This window comes from Giraffa tippelskirchi, chromosome 10 (genome assembly GCF_054371585.1).
Source record: "Giraffa tippelskirchi isolate mGirTip1 chromosome 10, T2T-mGirTip1v1.2.pri, whole genome shotgun sequence".
Lineage (NCBI taxonomy): Eukaryota > Metazoa > Chordata > Mammalia > Artiodactyla > Giraffidae > Giraffa > Giraffa tippelskirchi.
In genome coordinates this window covers 121,595,338-121,611,078 of record NC_137284.1, presented here as the reverse complement: position 1 = coordinate 121,611,078, position 15,741 = coordinate 121,595,338, and the positions used below count along the sequence as shown (strand labels likewise).

General features: G+C 47.4%; 1 protein-coding gene across 12 annotated transcripts in view; it reads left to right on the top strand.

Moving 5' to 3' along the window:
• Positions 1-15,741, top strand: part of OGDH (oxoglutarate dehydrogenase) — a 68,136-nt gene that overhangs the window by 42,611 nt on the left and 9,784 nt on the right. For 10 of the 12 annotated variants that reach the window (XM_081535239.1, XM_081535236.1, XM_081535243.1 and 7 more), the window contains 7 exons: positions 168-283; positions 3,256-3,410; positions 3,550-3,696; positions 4,209-4,299; positions 4,683-4,862; positions 9,017-9,145; positions 15,408-15,587. In XM_081535239.1, the coding sequence (XP_081391365.1) occupies positions 168-283; positions 3,256-3,410; positions 3,550-3,696; positions 4,209-4,299; positions 4,683-4,862; positions 9,017-9,145; positions 15,408-15,587 (998 nt within the window). The remainder of the gene's footprint in view (positions 1-167; positions 284-3,255; positions 3,411-3,549; positions 3,697-4,208; positions 4,300-4,682; positions 4,863-9,016; positions 9,146-15,407; positions 15,588-15,741) is intronic. The other 2 variants (XM_081535247.1, XM_081535244.1) reach the window with 1 other exon arrangement.

Genomic DNA, 15,741 nt, shown 5'->3' with positions numbered 1-15,741 from the left:
TTTGTTGCTAAAGTTCGTGTCTCTGGCTATAAGATAGTATTTATTTTCACATATAACAGAGGTTTTATGATTTTTCTATTCTCTTTTCTCTCCTCTGGGGAGCCCCTTCCCCTTTTCCTAAACGGTGGCCCCCGTGTGGTTGTGCCCCTCTCTCCTCCCCCCGGCAGGATTCTACGGTCTGGACGAGTCTGACCTGGACAAGGTCTTCCACCTGCCCACCACCACGTTCATTGGAGGGCAGGAGTCTGCTCTTCCTCTGCGGGAGATCATCCGACGCCTGGAGGTGAGAAAGCTGGGCTGTTTTCTGAAAGCTCCAGGGAACTTGTGAAAACTTGTGGAAGCCTCCAGACTAGGTGGTTTTCTTTCCCTTGATCCTATATATGTTTTTAATGTAAGGGAAGAAACTTATTTTTTTGCTATTTTATTGATGAAAATCCGTGTTTTTGTATTTTTACAATCAACCATAAAAAAAAAAAAAGCAAAATTTGCTTCTAAGACTTAAAAAAAATGTGTTGTAAAGCATTAGGTAAACAAAGACTGCTGTTTGCAAGCCTGCTTGAATAGGAACACCTGGGGAAAGCCCTGGCCCACCCACAACCAATTGAGTCAGTTCCAGTTTTGGAGCCTGGAAATATGCATTTTTACAAATCTAGAAATTGGGATACATAGCTGTGTTTGCAGGTGATTGCTTGAGTCCCCATTTGTCCTGATTCTAGCATTTGAAAGGGTCAGAGAGCCCTGCGCGCCTCTCATTTCAAGTCTGCCAGAGCCCAGGAGTTGGGCTCTTGTGGGATAGTTGGACCTGTACTCCAGGGGTCCCAGCCATAGTACCCCTATCCCTGGAGGGCCCCACATCCAGGGCTCTTCCAAGAGAGCCTCCCATTCCAGCTTGTCGTAGCATGGAATACCTCATTCTCATGGTTTACAGATATTGTGTTAAGTTACCCGATGATGGTGCATTAGGTATGTTTACACATGATACGTGCGTACACTAGGCTGCTATGTAACCTGACAGAACTTGGTGTGCTCTTGGTCCCATGACATAATAGTCAACTTGTAGCTCTTTGAAAATTTAGAACAAGTGCAATTTCTTGTCTTCCTAACATAGAGAAGCTAAGAGTCAGCACCTGAAACTCCCTGCCCTTCCCTTCTGGGGACTGAGCCAAGACAAGAAAGACAAAACATGATCCAGGAGCCCAGTAACTATGTGTTCCAAGTTAATAGCTGAATTCATGTTGGTAATGATAGAAACATACTGTTTTTGGTGTAATAGTTTCCTTTGAGCTTTTAATTGTTCAGTAATGGAAATATTGCCCCATCAAGCGTAAGTCAGGCATAAGGAGCATGGGTGGGGTTCTCCTGCCTCGGTGTGTAAAGATGAGGAGAGAGCCCCCCCCCCCTTCTCTCTGCCTTTCCCTTCCTTCTCCCTCTTCCCCTCCCCTCCCCTCTCCTTCCACCCCTTCCTTTCCTCTCTACTAGGCTTGCAGCTCAAACTTGGGTCCCAAGGAAGACTCATCCATTTTAAGCTCATGGAGGAAGATTCCAGGTTCATGTTTACAAACTGTGTCTGGGCTGAGTTTTCTCAAGTGTGTTTGTGCAGAAATACGCCATCTTCTGCAGTTTAGTAGATCAGGGAGCTGTATAGCTCAGGTGGAAGTGGTGACCCTCCCTGGCTCTGAAGTCAGGGTAGGCAGGCCCTCACACCCCATCCCTGGGCTTCTTGTACATCCAGTTTAGAAGTTCGCGGTTTATCATGTGAAGTATCATCAGGGAAATAGGATTTGGGGTTAGTGAAAGTACCTTAAACATCAAGGTCTTTCCCAGCTCCATTTCTTCTTTTCATTTCTTGGCTAGGGTGATAGCGAGAGTGTTGTGGTTGGCCTTTATTTGAGTTCAGGCAAATGTCCCTTTGTTTCATTATCACAGAGCTAATGTGCAGAGGTGCTCACCCCTGCTCTAGAAGGCGGGAGTAAGAGAGCAGGGACCTGGTGTCAGGTCTGGGCCCACCACTGGGATGCCAGGCGCATCTTTGCCCTACAACATGCCAGCCAGTTTCCATGTTAGCTGTGAAAACCAAAGAGGATCACAGACAGAACCACCAAGCAGAACCCAGCACGCTTGGTCAGCATGGCTTCTGCAAAGGCATGTAAGGGCATTTGTGGGCCCTAAAACTTACTGTTGGGAGTTTCCTGGTGGCTTAGTGGTTAGGCTTCAGCACTGTCACTACTGTGGCCACAGTTTGATCCCTGGTTGGAGGACTGAGATACCACAAGCTGTGTGGCATGGCCAAAATATTAATTAATTAAGACTTAGTGTCACATCAGGGCATATCTTCTTTAATTCCAACACTGATTGGGGTTTGCTGTTGGCCCCTCATTCTGACCCCAGGACAGGTGATGGGGGAGAGAAATACTGATCACTTGGCTCAGGAAGGCTGTGTGGGCCCCTCCAGATGGCTCCCCAGCAGACGCCTCTGTCTGGTCAGTGTCAGGAGAGACGAGAGAGGGCCCCCAGTTCAGCGCAGTGCCCTGCCAGAGACTGCTCAGCACAGTCCCCATGAGGGGTTCCCAGAGGGCTGCCTCTCTGACACTCGGCTCTCCCGTGCCTTTCCTATTTTTTCTCACTCTGATTTTCTGGCATGCATACTGCCCAGGTCACCCTAGGCTTTCAACAGGATGCACGGCCTCCTTCCCAGCTGTGACATGTGAGTGGTGTCACGAAGTGCCTGCTCTGTTCAGGACGCTTTCTTTTGTATATGTGCAGTCATGCTTCTGTAGAGCCTGATATCCCCAAGAGGAGTCAATTGTTAAAAGAAGGATGTAGAATTTGAAAGCCCGCCTACAGTTAAGTGGCCTTTGAGCTATGATATCCACCAGCAGCACAGGGCCTTTTTTTCTCACAGTGCTGGGCACAGTCTGACCTTGAGGTCAGAGAAGCTGCCTTTCCCAGCAGCTTCCTTGTCCCCAGGCTGGTGATTCTCTCCTCCCCCCATGAAAGGAGCATACCTTGACCCAGGGGTTCTCACTCTCCCTTCCCTGCCCGCTAGGCTCCATGCTACGTGGAGGAAGCATTTCATGGCCAAGTTCAGAGAGGAGGTCCCGGGCCCAGGCCTGGTGCCCCAGGTCACAGCTAGCTCTGCTGCATCTGAAGTGGAGGCCACCTGTTCCTCCCAACCTTCTGGCTAAGTGGGCAGTAAACATACCTGGGTGAACATCCCCTTGATTGTGTGTTTGTGTGTGTGTGCATTAAATATAGATGGCCTACTGCCAGCACATTGGGGTAGAATTCATGTTCATCAATGACCTGGAGCAGTGCCAGTGGATCCGGCAGAAATTCGAGACACCCGGGGTCATGCAGTTCACCAACGAGGAGAAGCGAACCCTGCTGGCCCGGCTCGTGCGCTCCACCAGGTACAGGGCTGCACTGGCCCCGTCTGAGTGGTGCAGTCTGTTGATGGGGTTGGGTGGTTTTGGGGCGTGGCCACAGCTGTCTGAGAGCAAGGTTGTCCCTGCTGACATGCCTCTTCAGGGTGGCTTAGTTTCTGTCCAGGTTTGAGGAGTTCCTGCAGCGGAAGTGGTCATCTGAGAAGCGCTTTGGTCTGGAAGGCTGCGAGGTACTGATTCCTGCCCTCAAGACCATCATTGACAAGTCCAGTGAGAATGGAGTGGACTACGTGATCATGGGGATGCCACACAGGTACCTGGCCACTCTGTGAGCGTCCGGAGCACAGAGGCGGGGCACTGGGCAAGCCTGGTATACAGTAACCCTAATCCCTGCCCCCAGATGACCATCGTCACAGCAACCCCTCACTGGGCAGTCAGTGTCACACTCGAGGCCATAGGTGGTTGTAGACAGACATCTTGGCCTCATGACCATGTTGGGATCACAGGGGAGGGAGGTTAACCTAGAGGGTAGGTGGCTTGGTGACACGAAGCAGAGACCTCAGCTGAGGAGGCAGAGGAGGCCGAGGATGGAGCGTTCACTGCAGGCTGGCAGCACTCTCTATCTTCTGCTTTTCTTCCTCCTACCTCATCACGGCCTTGGATGCCAGGCAAGCAGAGGCCAAGTGTCCCCCATCAGCTCTGGGCTCAGCTCCTCTTGGGCTGCAGACTGAGGCACTGCCTGTCCCTCACGGGAGTAAGGGGGTAAAACAGCATTGTCTGCTGCCCAGGGCCCAGCTCAGGCCCTGCTCACTCCTGTGTGTCTAGGGGGAGGCTGAATGTGCTTGCAAACGTCATCAGGAAGGAGCTGGAGCAGATTTTCTGTCAGTTCGACTCAAAGCTGGAGGCAGCTGATGAGGTGAGACACCTGATTTCTTTTAGAAACTAACGTAGCTCCAACCCACACCAGACCCTGGCTTCATTTATTTCTCCAGAAGGACTTATGGGGTCTGGGATCCTCTATACCACTCACAAAAACAGGAAGTGGCCAGTGGCTGACCTCCTAGAGAAAAGAGAGATGAGAGGCCTGGCAGCCCCCACAGTTCTCCCCGCCGGGGGTGGGGATGTGGCCCTCTAGTTGAGGGACCTCCTCCTTGTACCCTGGGTGAAGCCATTCTGGAAAAAGCCTTTCCATCCTTCTAGGAATGAGAGTTATGGGTGTAGAAATAACACAGGACAGGGCTGTCACAGAGAGCAAGCGTCTCTCTGCCTAGGTAAAAGCCTCACTGTTTGTGCTGGCAGGGTTCTGGAGATGTGAAGTACCACCTAGGCATGTATCACCGGCGGATCAACCGTGTGACTGACAGGAACATCACCCTGTCGCTGGTGGCGAACCCTTCCCACCTGGAGGCTGCCGATCCCGTGGTGATGGGCAAGACCAAAGCTGAGCAGTTTTACTGCGGGGACACCGAGGGGAAGAAGGTGAGACCACATGGGCTGGCCGGGGGCAGTCTTGAGGCCAGACAGTCCAGGAGGCCAGACAGTCCAGGACAGGCTCAACAGCCACAGGCATGCCCCAGACCTCACGTTTCTGGAATCAAACAAAATGTTCTGAGTGGACTTCCAAAGAGTAGCAGTAGTAAACCAGTCCCAGTTACAGATATGCTTCCTCCCAAGTTAGCCCCTCCCAGGGCTAGGTGGGGAGTAGTTTGCTTTCGTTGTCACCACATCAGTGGAGAAGCTAGTCTTGCAAAATAATCATGATGGTCAAAGAGGTTTTGTCACTGAATAAGAGGAGAGGGTCTTATGGAAGAGGTATGGGTGAGCCTAAAGGAGGAATTGTGAAGCTGACAGATAGGAGGAAAGATGGCCCAGTCAGTATTAGGGTGGCACCGTTTAGAGATGGAGAACAGCTTGAGGTCCAGATGGCCTTAGTACAGAGATGGAGAACAGCTCGAGGTCCGGATTGTCCTAGTACAGAGGTGGAGAATAGCTCGAGGTCTGGATGGCCCTAGTACCAGCATTTTCCAGATATGTGATAGTAAATGCTTAATGTTGATTAGCCAGCCTCCTGCTATATAGAAATCCTCAATGGATTGTAACTGTTTGTCCTTGTTTGATCTCAAAGTATAAGTCTGTCTTTTACAAATTATATTGTTCTTACTAATGACAACCTCAAAGCCAAGCAGTCAGGAAAATCAACTTTTTGTAGTGTCTGTGTGAGCATTCTGGGGTGTGTTTGAAGTCAGCCTCACCACCGTGCTCTCAAGCATCCATTCTTCCTAGAAACAGGGTCACATGTGAGAAAGCTGATAGAACATACACATTGTGATGTAAAGCTGCAGGTTAACTGGTAAAGAACTTCAGAAGAGAGATACATGGGTATGGAAGGAAGTGGAATGAAAGGCAGTCAAATCTTCTCATTGATAGAGCAGATAGTTGTCATATTTAATTAAAGAAACAGCAGGACTTAAGTAGATGGGAAGAAAAGAATGTTCCTTGGAGATGAAAGATGGACAAAGATGGTGGCAGGTGGGGGAGGTGCTATGGGCAGAGCAGGGAGGAAGTGGGTGGGAGGCAGCCTGGCCGAAGGATGCCCTGGTGAGACTCAGACTTTTTAGAGGTGGAGCCAATTATTAGTTTAGTAGGTTCTTTATTCAAGACACTGTAACCCTATTCATACTGTGTTTGGATGGTTTGAGGGTAATGGAGTCCCAGCCGGAGGTGGCATTGGGAATAGGAAGTGATTCCTGCACCACAGAGAAAGAGTATAGCCCATGGGGAGGATGTTGGGACATGAGAGTTACTTCCCTGGGCTTAGGAGCCTGGACAGTGCCACAGAAACTCCAAACAGGCAGAAAGTGGCTTCCTGTGCAGCCCCCGAGGCCACCAGTGACACTGTGGCAGGGGAGGGATGGGAGGAGAGCAACCTCAGTGACTGGTACCTCCAGCATTTCTGCTGTCCGTGGCTAGGACACTTGCCCGGGCATTTGTGGCCGGGGGGTGGACAAGATTGTAGAAAACGTTATGTGATATTCACATTCATAAATTATAGACACAGCCATTCAGGTATCGCTTGCTCAGAATGCTGGAAACACCCTGAAAAGTAATGAAATAACTAGAGAAAAGTGATGGAGGATATCTAACATGCTCCAGATGACCGCAGCAATCAATCCTGTGAGGCCAGGAGAGGCTGGTTAGCCCCATGTGGTTGCCAGGTGCTTGTCTGAGGGAGTGCCCGGTCCATGGGTGTGCCCTTCCCAGTGTGAATGGCCCGTGCCCACAGGCCTCCAGCCTTACCCCTCTCTCTGAGCCCATCCTTACCCTGCTCAGTGGACGGGTCAGACCTCACCAGTCCTCCACACTTGCCGTCCTTGCTACTCATCCCAAACCTCTAGGCGATTATCTGATTTCTGTTAAACCCAGAATCCAGGAAGCTGGAGTATTTGTTACATAACCTTCAGTGTTTCAGAAAAAAAATATGTAATTTCTATAAATGTAGCCAAGGTTGTTCTGGTGCAAGATTGAGCCTGACCCAGCTGGGCTCAGGGTTGGCCCTTGGGACGTTCATGTGGGAAAACAGCTCCCCAGTGCTACAGGCAGAAACCTACTCCTAGCAGGAGTAGGTAGGAGTATGATTTCAGCAGCCGGTGGCACACTGGAGACTACAGGGATGGGAAGTAGCCTGGCAAGTGGCCCAGTACAGCTTCACCAGAAGATCAAGAGAAATAGAGGGAGGAGAGGGGAGGCTAGCCTGAAGTGCCCAAAGGCAGGAGGCCGAGGTTGTATAGAGAAGGCTCTGCAGAGAAGAGACTTGCATCCTGGTGATCAAGGAGAGGCGCGGTGTCCCCCTGTTGTTTGGGACCTGGCAAAGCTTCCCTCCTCAAGGCGGTCCCTGTACAAACCCAACACTTGTGTCTATTTCTACCTGTCCTAGAGAGCACTCCTGCATCCACCGTGGCAGGACACATAAGGTCTGCTACAAAAAGAATCTAGATTTTTGTCTCTGAAGAGTGCATGGACCTTCCTTTCCTGGCGTGAAGACCAGGGAGGTGACAGGAGCTGAGGACACATGGCAAGAGGGCATCAACGAATAGGGGTGGCAGGGACATGGGGGTACCAAGCCAGCAGGTAATGTATTGAGGACAGTGGGAATGGTGTCTCACGGTGCAGGAGGTGTTTATAAATGTGGAAGGAGGAAGGCACAGAAAAAGGATTGGAATTGGAGGTGTTGTAGTTATATAGTGTATAAATCTAGAAATCTCTGTACGTGAACTTAGTATCCATTTTTTGGCTCTGGGCTGAAAGAGCCTAGAAGTGATGATGTTCTAGTAGTAATGAACACACAAATAGTCTTAAATGCGACCCTCCACTGAAGGAACCAGGCTCCTTAGAGAAATGTCCGATTCCAGGGCTGGGCAGGAGCCTAAGAGCTCTTGCGCCAGAAAGCAGGGAGCCCCCTCCGCCGCCCGTGAACCCCAAGGCCTGTTCAGACGGCATGGGGCTCCCACGCCAAGTCCGGGACAATGTGAGTGTCAAAGTAACTACTGATATTAGTCATTATAGCCCATTGAATACAACAGGAATCTGTGAGCACATATTAATACAAATAAAAGTCGAGGAGAGAACGCTGTTATGTAACACGAGTGCATAAAGGTAGGGGTGACACCTGGCAGCATCCGGGAGGTGCCGTGGAGGCTGCTGGGTGGGTGGGGGTGTGGTGAGGAGCAGGATGTAAAGGTTCTCCTCACTGTGCTCCTTACCAAGGAGAAATGGTGAGTTTAAAGGGAGAAACCTGGACAACTACCTGTCCGCATTCACATGGTGCAGGCCACCTCGGGTGGCCCAGGTGTGGCATGCACCGTTCCTGAGTCTGTTCACAAAGGACTGTTGGAGCCCAAGGCCTGTCCAGAATGTGGAGACAGGAGAGACAAGGGGCTGCTCCAGGTCGGAGAAGCTGAAGAGGCGTGGCCCTGAGAGCACTTCTGCACGGGATCTGGGGAGGATGGGCTCTGGGCCAGCATTGCTTTCCTTATGAAAGGGTCCTGTGTGGTGGGTTCAGGGGCGGTGGGCATTGGCTCTGCAGCAGATGGTGGTGGGGTGGCAGGTGTGCAGACATGGAGCACACCACCTGGAACACATGGTGGGACACAGGGGAGGGGTCTGGGAGGGGCCTGGGGGTCTAAGTTTGAAATGATCTCAAAATACATCATTTTGGGGCTTCCCTGGTGGCTCAGTGGTAAAGAACCCACTTGCAGTGCAGGAGACATGGGTTCGATCCCTGGGCCGGGAATATCCCAGATGCTGCAGAGCATTTAAGCCTGTGTGCCACAACTATTGAGCTATGCTCTAGAGCCCAGGAGCCACGACTGCTGAGCCCTTGTGCCACAGAGTCTGTGCTTCGCAACAAGAGAAGCCATCGCAGTGAAAAGCCCATACAACACAACTAGAAAGTAACCCCCACTCTCTGCAACTAGAGAAAAGCCCACACAGCAGCAATGACGCAGCACAGCCAAAAATAAATAAATACTACATCATTTTTTGAAAAGTGAATCAGGACGTACTCTCCTACGTGCCTTGTGGACATGGTGGCCAGGACCACGTCAGATTTGGGTTCTCCTTTGCCTGATCTGTAGGTCATGTCCATCCTTCTGCATGGGGATGCTGCATTTGCTGGCCAGGGCATCGTTTACGAGACCTTCCACCTGAGTGACCTGCCATCTTACACAACTCATGGCACTGTCCACGTGGTCGTCAACAACCAGGTAACCTGGGTGGCTCTGGGGTCTTTGCAGCAGAGAAGGCTAAGGAGGCCACAGCAGCAATTAGACTGTGTCCTGAGGCTTCTGTGCTCACATCAGTCTTACTTAGAGGGGCATGTTCTTATCATTTAGTACATTTGTTGTTTTCTGATTAATAAACTTGGACAAACAGGATACTTTCTTTAAAGTAGAGAGATTTTAATTATGCTGTTTTAAGAGCGTGATATTATTTTAGAATATTTTCTTCTAGACCCACAAGCATTTAGATGGCTTTTCTTTCTTAAGAAACTGGGCTTCTATATACACAGTTTTACATCCACTCCTTACCACAGTGTTTTCTCATGTCATTATATATTCTTAAAATATTAATTTTGATGACAATATACATTATAGGTTGTTTCATAAAACATATTGCTGTGTTGTTAGACTTTTAACTAAGATTCTCATTTTTCACAGTTTTAAATAACGCTTGTTGAACATTCTTATAAGTAAATATCTCTGCCCAACTCTAAAACATATTATGGTTATATCTGTTATTTCCTGTGCCATGCATGCAAGAGTTCATCTCACCAACTTGTGTGAACTTTCACTATAACAGATATTTGAGTACCTTTAAGTATTGGCACTGTGTCAGGTAACAGGCAGAGAAAGGGCACGTTCCCTGTCATTATGGAGCTTATAGTTCTAGGTGAGGGGGGCAAGGGGCCTACCAGGTATTGGGTTAGCCTGCAGATGTTTCTCTGAGGATTTGACCTTTAGGTGGAAATGCAAGGTCAGGTAGGCAAATGTTAGGGGGCAGCAGAGCAAGTCAGGGAAGGATCCCTTCTGTCCAAGGGAGGTGATGAGGCTGTCACATCTAAGGTTTGAGAGTTTTTTTTGAGAGAAAGCAGCCATTAGCTGCTTCCACATGGCCCCCAAGAAAGAGGGTCTTACTCCAGATGTGTTGAGAGGTCCTCGGAGGACCGAAGCAAGGAAGTGATGAGACAGTTTGATTTGTGAAGATGGTTTGTTGATACATGTGGAATGAGTTAGAGGAAGACAAACAGTTGCAACTGTCCCAGCAAGAAATAGAGAGGAAGAAGGAAAGATTTAAACATGAAAGTAAATGTGGTAGTCAGTACATAGTGAATGCCTAAGAACTTAAAATGTACAATGTCAAACACAAACAAGACGAGAAGCATTGAGGATGAATGTAACACACAATATAACAGCTACTGCTTATTGAGTGCCTGCTGTGTGCCAGACACTAAATTAGTGACTTCACAGCCTCTAACTTAAAGCATGATCCCTGTCTTACCCATGTGGTGGGTGCTATCATTCCCATTTTACACAGAAGAAAATTGAGCAGAGAGTTGAATAGCTTGCTTGAGAGTTGATACTTGAATTGCTTCTTTTAAAAAACAGTATTAGAAAAACGCCAAAGAAAGAGAAATGTCTAAAAAACAGTGCATCACTGAACTGTGTTTTATACAGATGACCAAGCACAGATAGTCTTTAGTGCTTGTTGGGTAGGAGCTGAGTTGCCAGCAGCATGGTCTTCAGTCTGGAAAGAGTACAGCAAAGATCATTGAAAGGGATTGGAAGCCCAAGACACAGGGAGGTTTTGGTTTTGGTTTTTGTTTTTAAGAGAAAAGTTTTTCTATACGTAGTCTCCAGAGTCAGACGAATTCATCCCAGGAGATTTTTTTTTTTTTGGATTATATATTCTGATGGCAGAATCTACTTGATAATCTCTTATGGATCCTGGCAGGCAGGAGAAGTGCCAAAGACTTTTAAAATTTTGTTTAGGGGATTTCCCTGGCAGCCCAGTGGTTGAGACCCCATGCTTCCACTCCAGGGGGGCACGAGTTCAGTCCCTGGTTGGGGAACTAAGATCCAGGGAACTAAGCCATACAGTTCAGTCATAATATGTATGTGTGTGTGTGTCTGTCTGTGTGTGTGTGTGTGTATCACTGCTGCACAATTTATATCTTAATGAAACTGGAAGAAAGACATAAATATATAAAGCTAAAATAAATAATCATATGGAGGGGCATTGTGGGGAAGCTGTCACTGCTGCAGCAAGACTGGAAACCAAAACTTGTACCACTGCATCAGTAGGAAGCTGGTGAGTAATTTATGATAGATCTATACATATGTTAACAAAGCTTTAATGAATTAATACATATAAATCAATATACATATACATAGAGTGTTTAGGATAGAGCCTGGTGGCGCTAGTGATAATGAACCCACCTGCCATTGCAGGAGACATAAGAGACACAGGTTCCATCCTTGGGTCAGGAAGATCCCCTGGAGGAGGGTATGGCAACCCACTCCAGTATTACTACCTGGAGAATCCCATAGACAGAGGAGCTTGGTGGGCCACAGTCCATGGGGTCGCAAAGAGTCAGACATGACTGAAGTGACTTAGCACGCTTGCATAAATAAGCACTAATGTAAGTTAACAGCAACCACAGTGTAATAAAGCCGTGTGAAAGAATGGATCTGTATATATTGTTGAAATCATCTGTAAGATGCATTAAATGGGGGAAAAGAAGTAGAGCAGAATGTAGAGTAGAGCTCTTTCTGTGTGTGTGTGTGTGAGTGAGTGTGTCAGTGGGTGCATGTATACCCACCATATGTGCTTAAAGATACAGAAGTCAGTAACAGTGGCAGATATTGGGGAGAGGGTCTGGGGGACTGAGATCTCAAAACTTCAAAGCAGTTCACTTTCTGTGAGGTTCTAGCTGTAACGTGCATGTTATGATGCCTGGTGCCCACCCACATCTCCCTGTGGGGAGTCCCAGATAGACCATGGGATTGTGCACAGTCTCTGTATGTGTTCATCAGAATTCTCACTGGTACATCATTTTTTAATGTTCTCATCAGTGTCTGACTAGTTCTAATCTTTTCTTTAGTCAGTGTGATAAAGGAGTTTATGTAAAAGCAATTCATCATAAATAAAGAACTCTCAGACTTCTGTAAAAACCTACAGTTTTACAATGTTTTTTTCGGTCTTTCTGCTGTTTTTGGTACCATCTGTCATGATGTGGGGTCAGTTAAGATCTGTAGCAGGAAAAGAGAGGCCTGCTTGGCTGACGCTCTCGTTTCTCTAAGAACACACCTAGGATTTCCCCTTCTACATTTTTCTCCTAAGGAAGCCATCAAATGCAAACTATTTTTGTATTAAGAATGTTTATCAAAACCAACAAGTCTTTGTATAAATTTTGACAAAACTGTAGGAAACAGTATTAAGTTCAGTTCAGTTCAGTTGCTCAGTCGTGTCCGACTCTTTGCGACCCCATGAATTGCAGCATGCCAGGCCTCCCTGTCCATCACCAACTCCCGGAGTCTACCCAAACCCATGCCCATCGAGTCGGTGATGCCATCCAGCCATCTCATCCTCTGTCGTCCCCTTCTCCTCCTGCCCCCAATCCTTCCCAGCATTAGGGTCTTTTCCAATGAGTCAACTCTTTGCATGAGGTGGCCAAAGTATTGGAGTTTCAGCTTCACCATCAGTCCTTCCAATGAACACCCAGGACTGATCTCCTTTAGGATGGACTGGTTGGATCTCCTTGCAGTCCAAGGGACTCTCAAGAGTCTTCAACACCACAGTTCAAAAGCAGCAATTCTTTGGCGCTCAGCTTTCTTCACTGTCCAACTCTCACATCCATACATGACCATTGGAAAAACCATAGCCTTGACTAGACGAACCTTTGTTGGCAAAGTAATGTCTCTGGCTTTTAAATATGCTATCTAGGTTGGTCATAACCTTCCTTCCAAGGAGTAAGCATCTTTTAATTTCATGGCTGCAATCACCATCTGCAGTGATTTGGGAGCCCCCAAAAATAAAGTCTGCCACTGTTTCCACTGTTTCCCCATCTATTTCCCATGAAGTGATGGGACCAGATGCCATGATCTTAGTTTTCTGAATGTTGAGCTTTAAGCCAACTTTCTCACTCTCCTCTTTCACTTTCATCAAGAGGCTCTTTAGTTCTTTGCTTTCTGCCGTAAGGGTGGTGTCATCTGCATATCTGAGGTTATTGGTATTTCTACCCGCAATCTTGATTCCAGCTTGTGTTTCTTCCAGCCCAGCGTTTCTCATGATGTACTCTGCGTAGAAGTTAAACAAGCAGGGTGACAATATACAGCCTTGACATACTCCTTTCCCTATTTGGAACCAGTCTGTTGTTCCATGTCCAGTTCTAACTGTTGCTTCCTGACCTGCATACAGGTTTCTCAAGAGACAAGTCAGGTGGTCTGGCATTCCCATCTCTTTCAGAATTTTCCACAGTTTATTGTGATCCACACAGTCAAAGGCTTTGGCATAGTCAATAAAGCAGAAATAGATGTTTTTCTGGAACTCTCTTGCTTTTTCGAAACAGTATTATATAATCATTAAAATATGCTGGTGAAACAAGTCACAGTATGGTGAGTGAAAATGCAGGGCACCCTTGCTGCTGGGGAAGGGTGTGTGGCCCAGCCACTTTGGAGAGCGCTTGGGGGTGTTCGAGTGTAGAGCTCAGACCCTGTAGTTTAGTTTTCCCTTCCTAGGAGGACTGCAGGTAACTCAAGTATTTGCTGGAAAAAACCTGTATAGGAATGTGTACAGTAACAGTGTATTATTCATAAGTTGGAAAAAACATCCACCAACAGGTGAATGGATAAATGAACTGTGGTACCATTTAGTACTTAGATTTCACCAAGCTCTGCTAGGAAAGTAGAGGTCCATGTTTCAACCTGGATGAACCATGAATGTAAATTTGAACAGAAAGCAAGTTGCAAAGAATCCGTACACCATATAGAGTATGCTACCATATATAAGGTACATAGAATGTATATCTCTGTAGTTTAAAAGACATGGAAATACTCTTCCAAAATGTTAATGTTATGAAAACCAAAAAAAGTAAGGAGGCTTCCAGATTAAGGGAGACCACAGAGAGGTGGCAACTAATGCACAATGAAGTGCTGGATTGGGTGCTGGGCTGAGGCAGGAAAGACTGGATATCATTAGGACTATTGATGAAATGTGTATACTGAGGGGTCTTATAACAATATTCTATAATATTAAACTGCTTGAACCGAGAACTGCACTATGGCTGGTAAGGTAATGTCCATGTTTTAAGCACTAGGGATGGTCTTTTAGTCTTCAACTTACCTGAAAATGGTTCACAAAAAATGCGTGTGTGTGAGTGCGTGTGTGTAACGGAAAGAGCATGAATAATAAAAGGGGCAAAATGGGAACCGTTGTTGAATCTGAATAAAGAATCTGGGAGTTCTCTGTAGCTTCCAACTTTTTCATGAGCCTGAAATGATACCAGTAAGCCTTTTTAATTTTAATAATCAGTAAGCCTAAGAAGGGGCTTCCCTGGTGACTCAGTGGTAAAGAATCCACCTGCAGTGCAGGAGACTCGAGTTACAGTCCTGGGTCAGGAAGATCCCCTGAGAAGGAAATGGCACCCACTGCTATTATTTTTGCCTAGAGAATTCCATGGACAGAGGAGCCTGGTGGGCCACAGTCCCTGGAGTTGCAAAGAGTTGGACACGACTTAGCAACTAAACAGCAACAACAAACCTAAGAAGATATCTATATATTGTTTATGGACATGTGGAATACATATAGCAACATGGGGAAACTATGTCCGCTGCTTTCAGGGCCATGTAGTATCATACTTTCTGGATGTTTAAAGTAGTTCATGAAAATAAATTTTAAATGCAGATTATAAAATTACAAATATATGATTAAGTTTTAATGTATCTAAGTGATGAGACCTTTAAATTTTCTTTTCAAAGAAAAAATACTTGTGTTAGTGAACAGAGTTCAAAGTTGTAGAAATAATAGGATCTGAAATTTTATATTTATATTAGCGTGCGTATGCGTGCAAGGAAAATCATCTAGAAAGGAAAGCATCAAGATATTTACACTGACACAGTAGACTATAGATGATTTTAATTTTTATACTCTCTTCCCAACTCTGTTCAACATGTATGAATTTTGTTACCAGAATAGGGAGAAAAAAAAATTTTTTTTTTTAAATAGCGCTTTAGTGACTGTCTCAGAGTAGGCCACATGCAGCCAAGTGACCTCTAGCAGGTGGCCTTCGGCTCTGCCCTGCCTGCCATTAGCCCCGCCCTCACCCTTAGACATACCCACTCTCGCTCCAGCCCTGTCCCCACTGTGCCATCGGCCTGGGGGTAGGCTTGCCCTGGCCCACCCTACTTCTGTCCCGCTAATGCTTAGCAGTGTTCCCAAGCCCCCGGCCAAGCTGCTTGTCCCTTGCAGATCGGCTTCACCACAGACCCGCGCATGGCCCGCTCCTCGCCCTACCCCACTGATGTGGCCCGAGTGGTGAATGCCCCTATCTTCCACGTGAACTCGGATGACCCAGAGGCAGTCATGTATGTGTGCAAAGTTGCAGCCGAGTGGAGGAGCACCTTCCACAAGGATGTGGTGGTGGACCTGGTGAGTGACCTTAGCCTGTGTCCTGGAGACAGGGGTTAGGGCTCCCTAGGGCCAGGGGACACCTCCCTTCCCCTCCCGAGAGCTCCTGTGTCTTTGGTTTGGGTGACTCAACCTGGGCAAGAAGGCAGTTGGGGTCCTGTCCCAAGATAGTCCC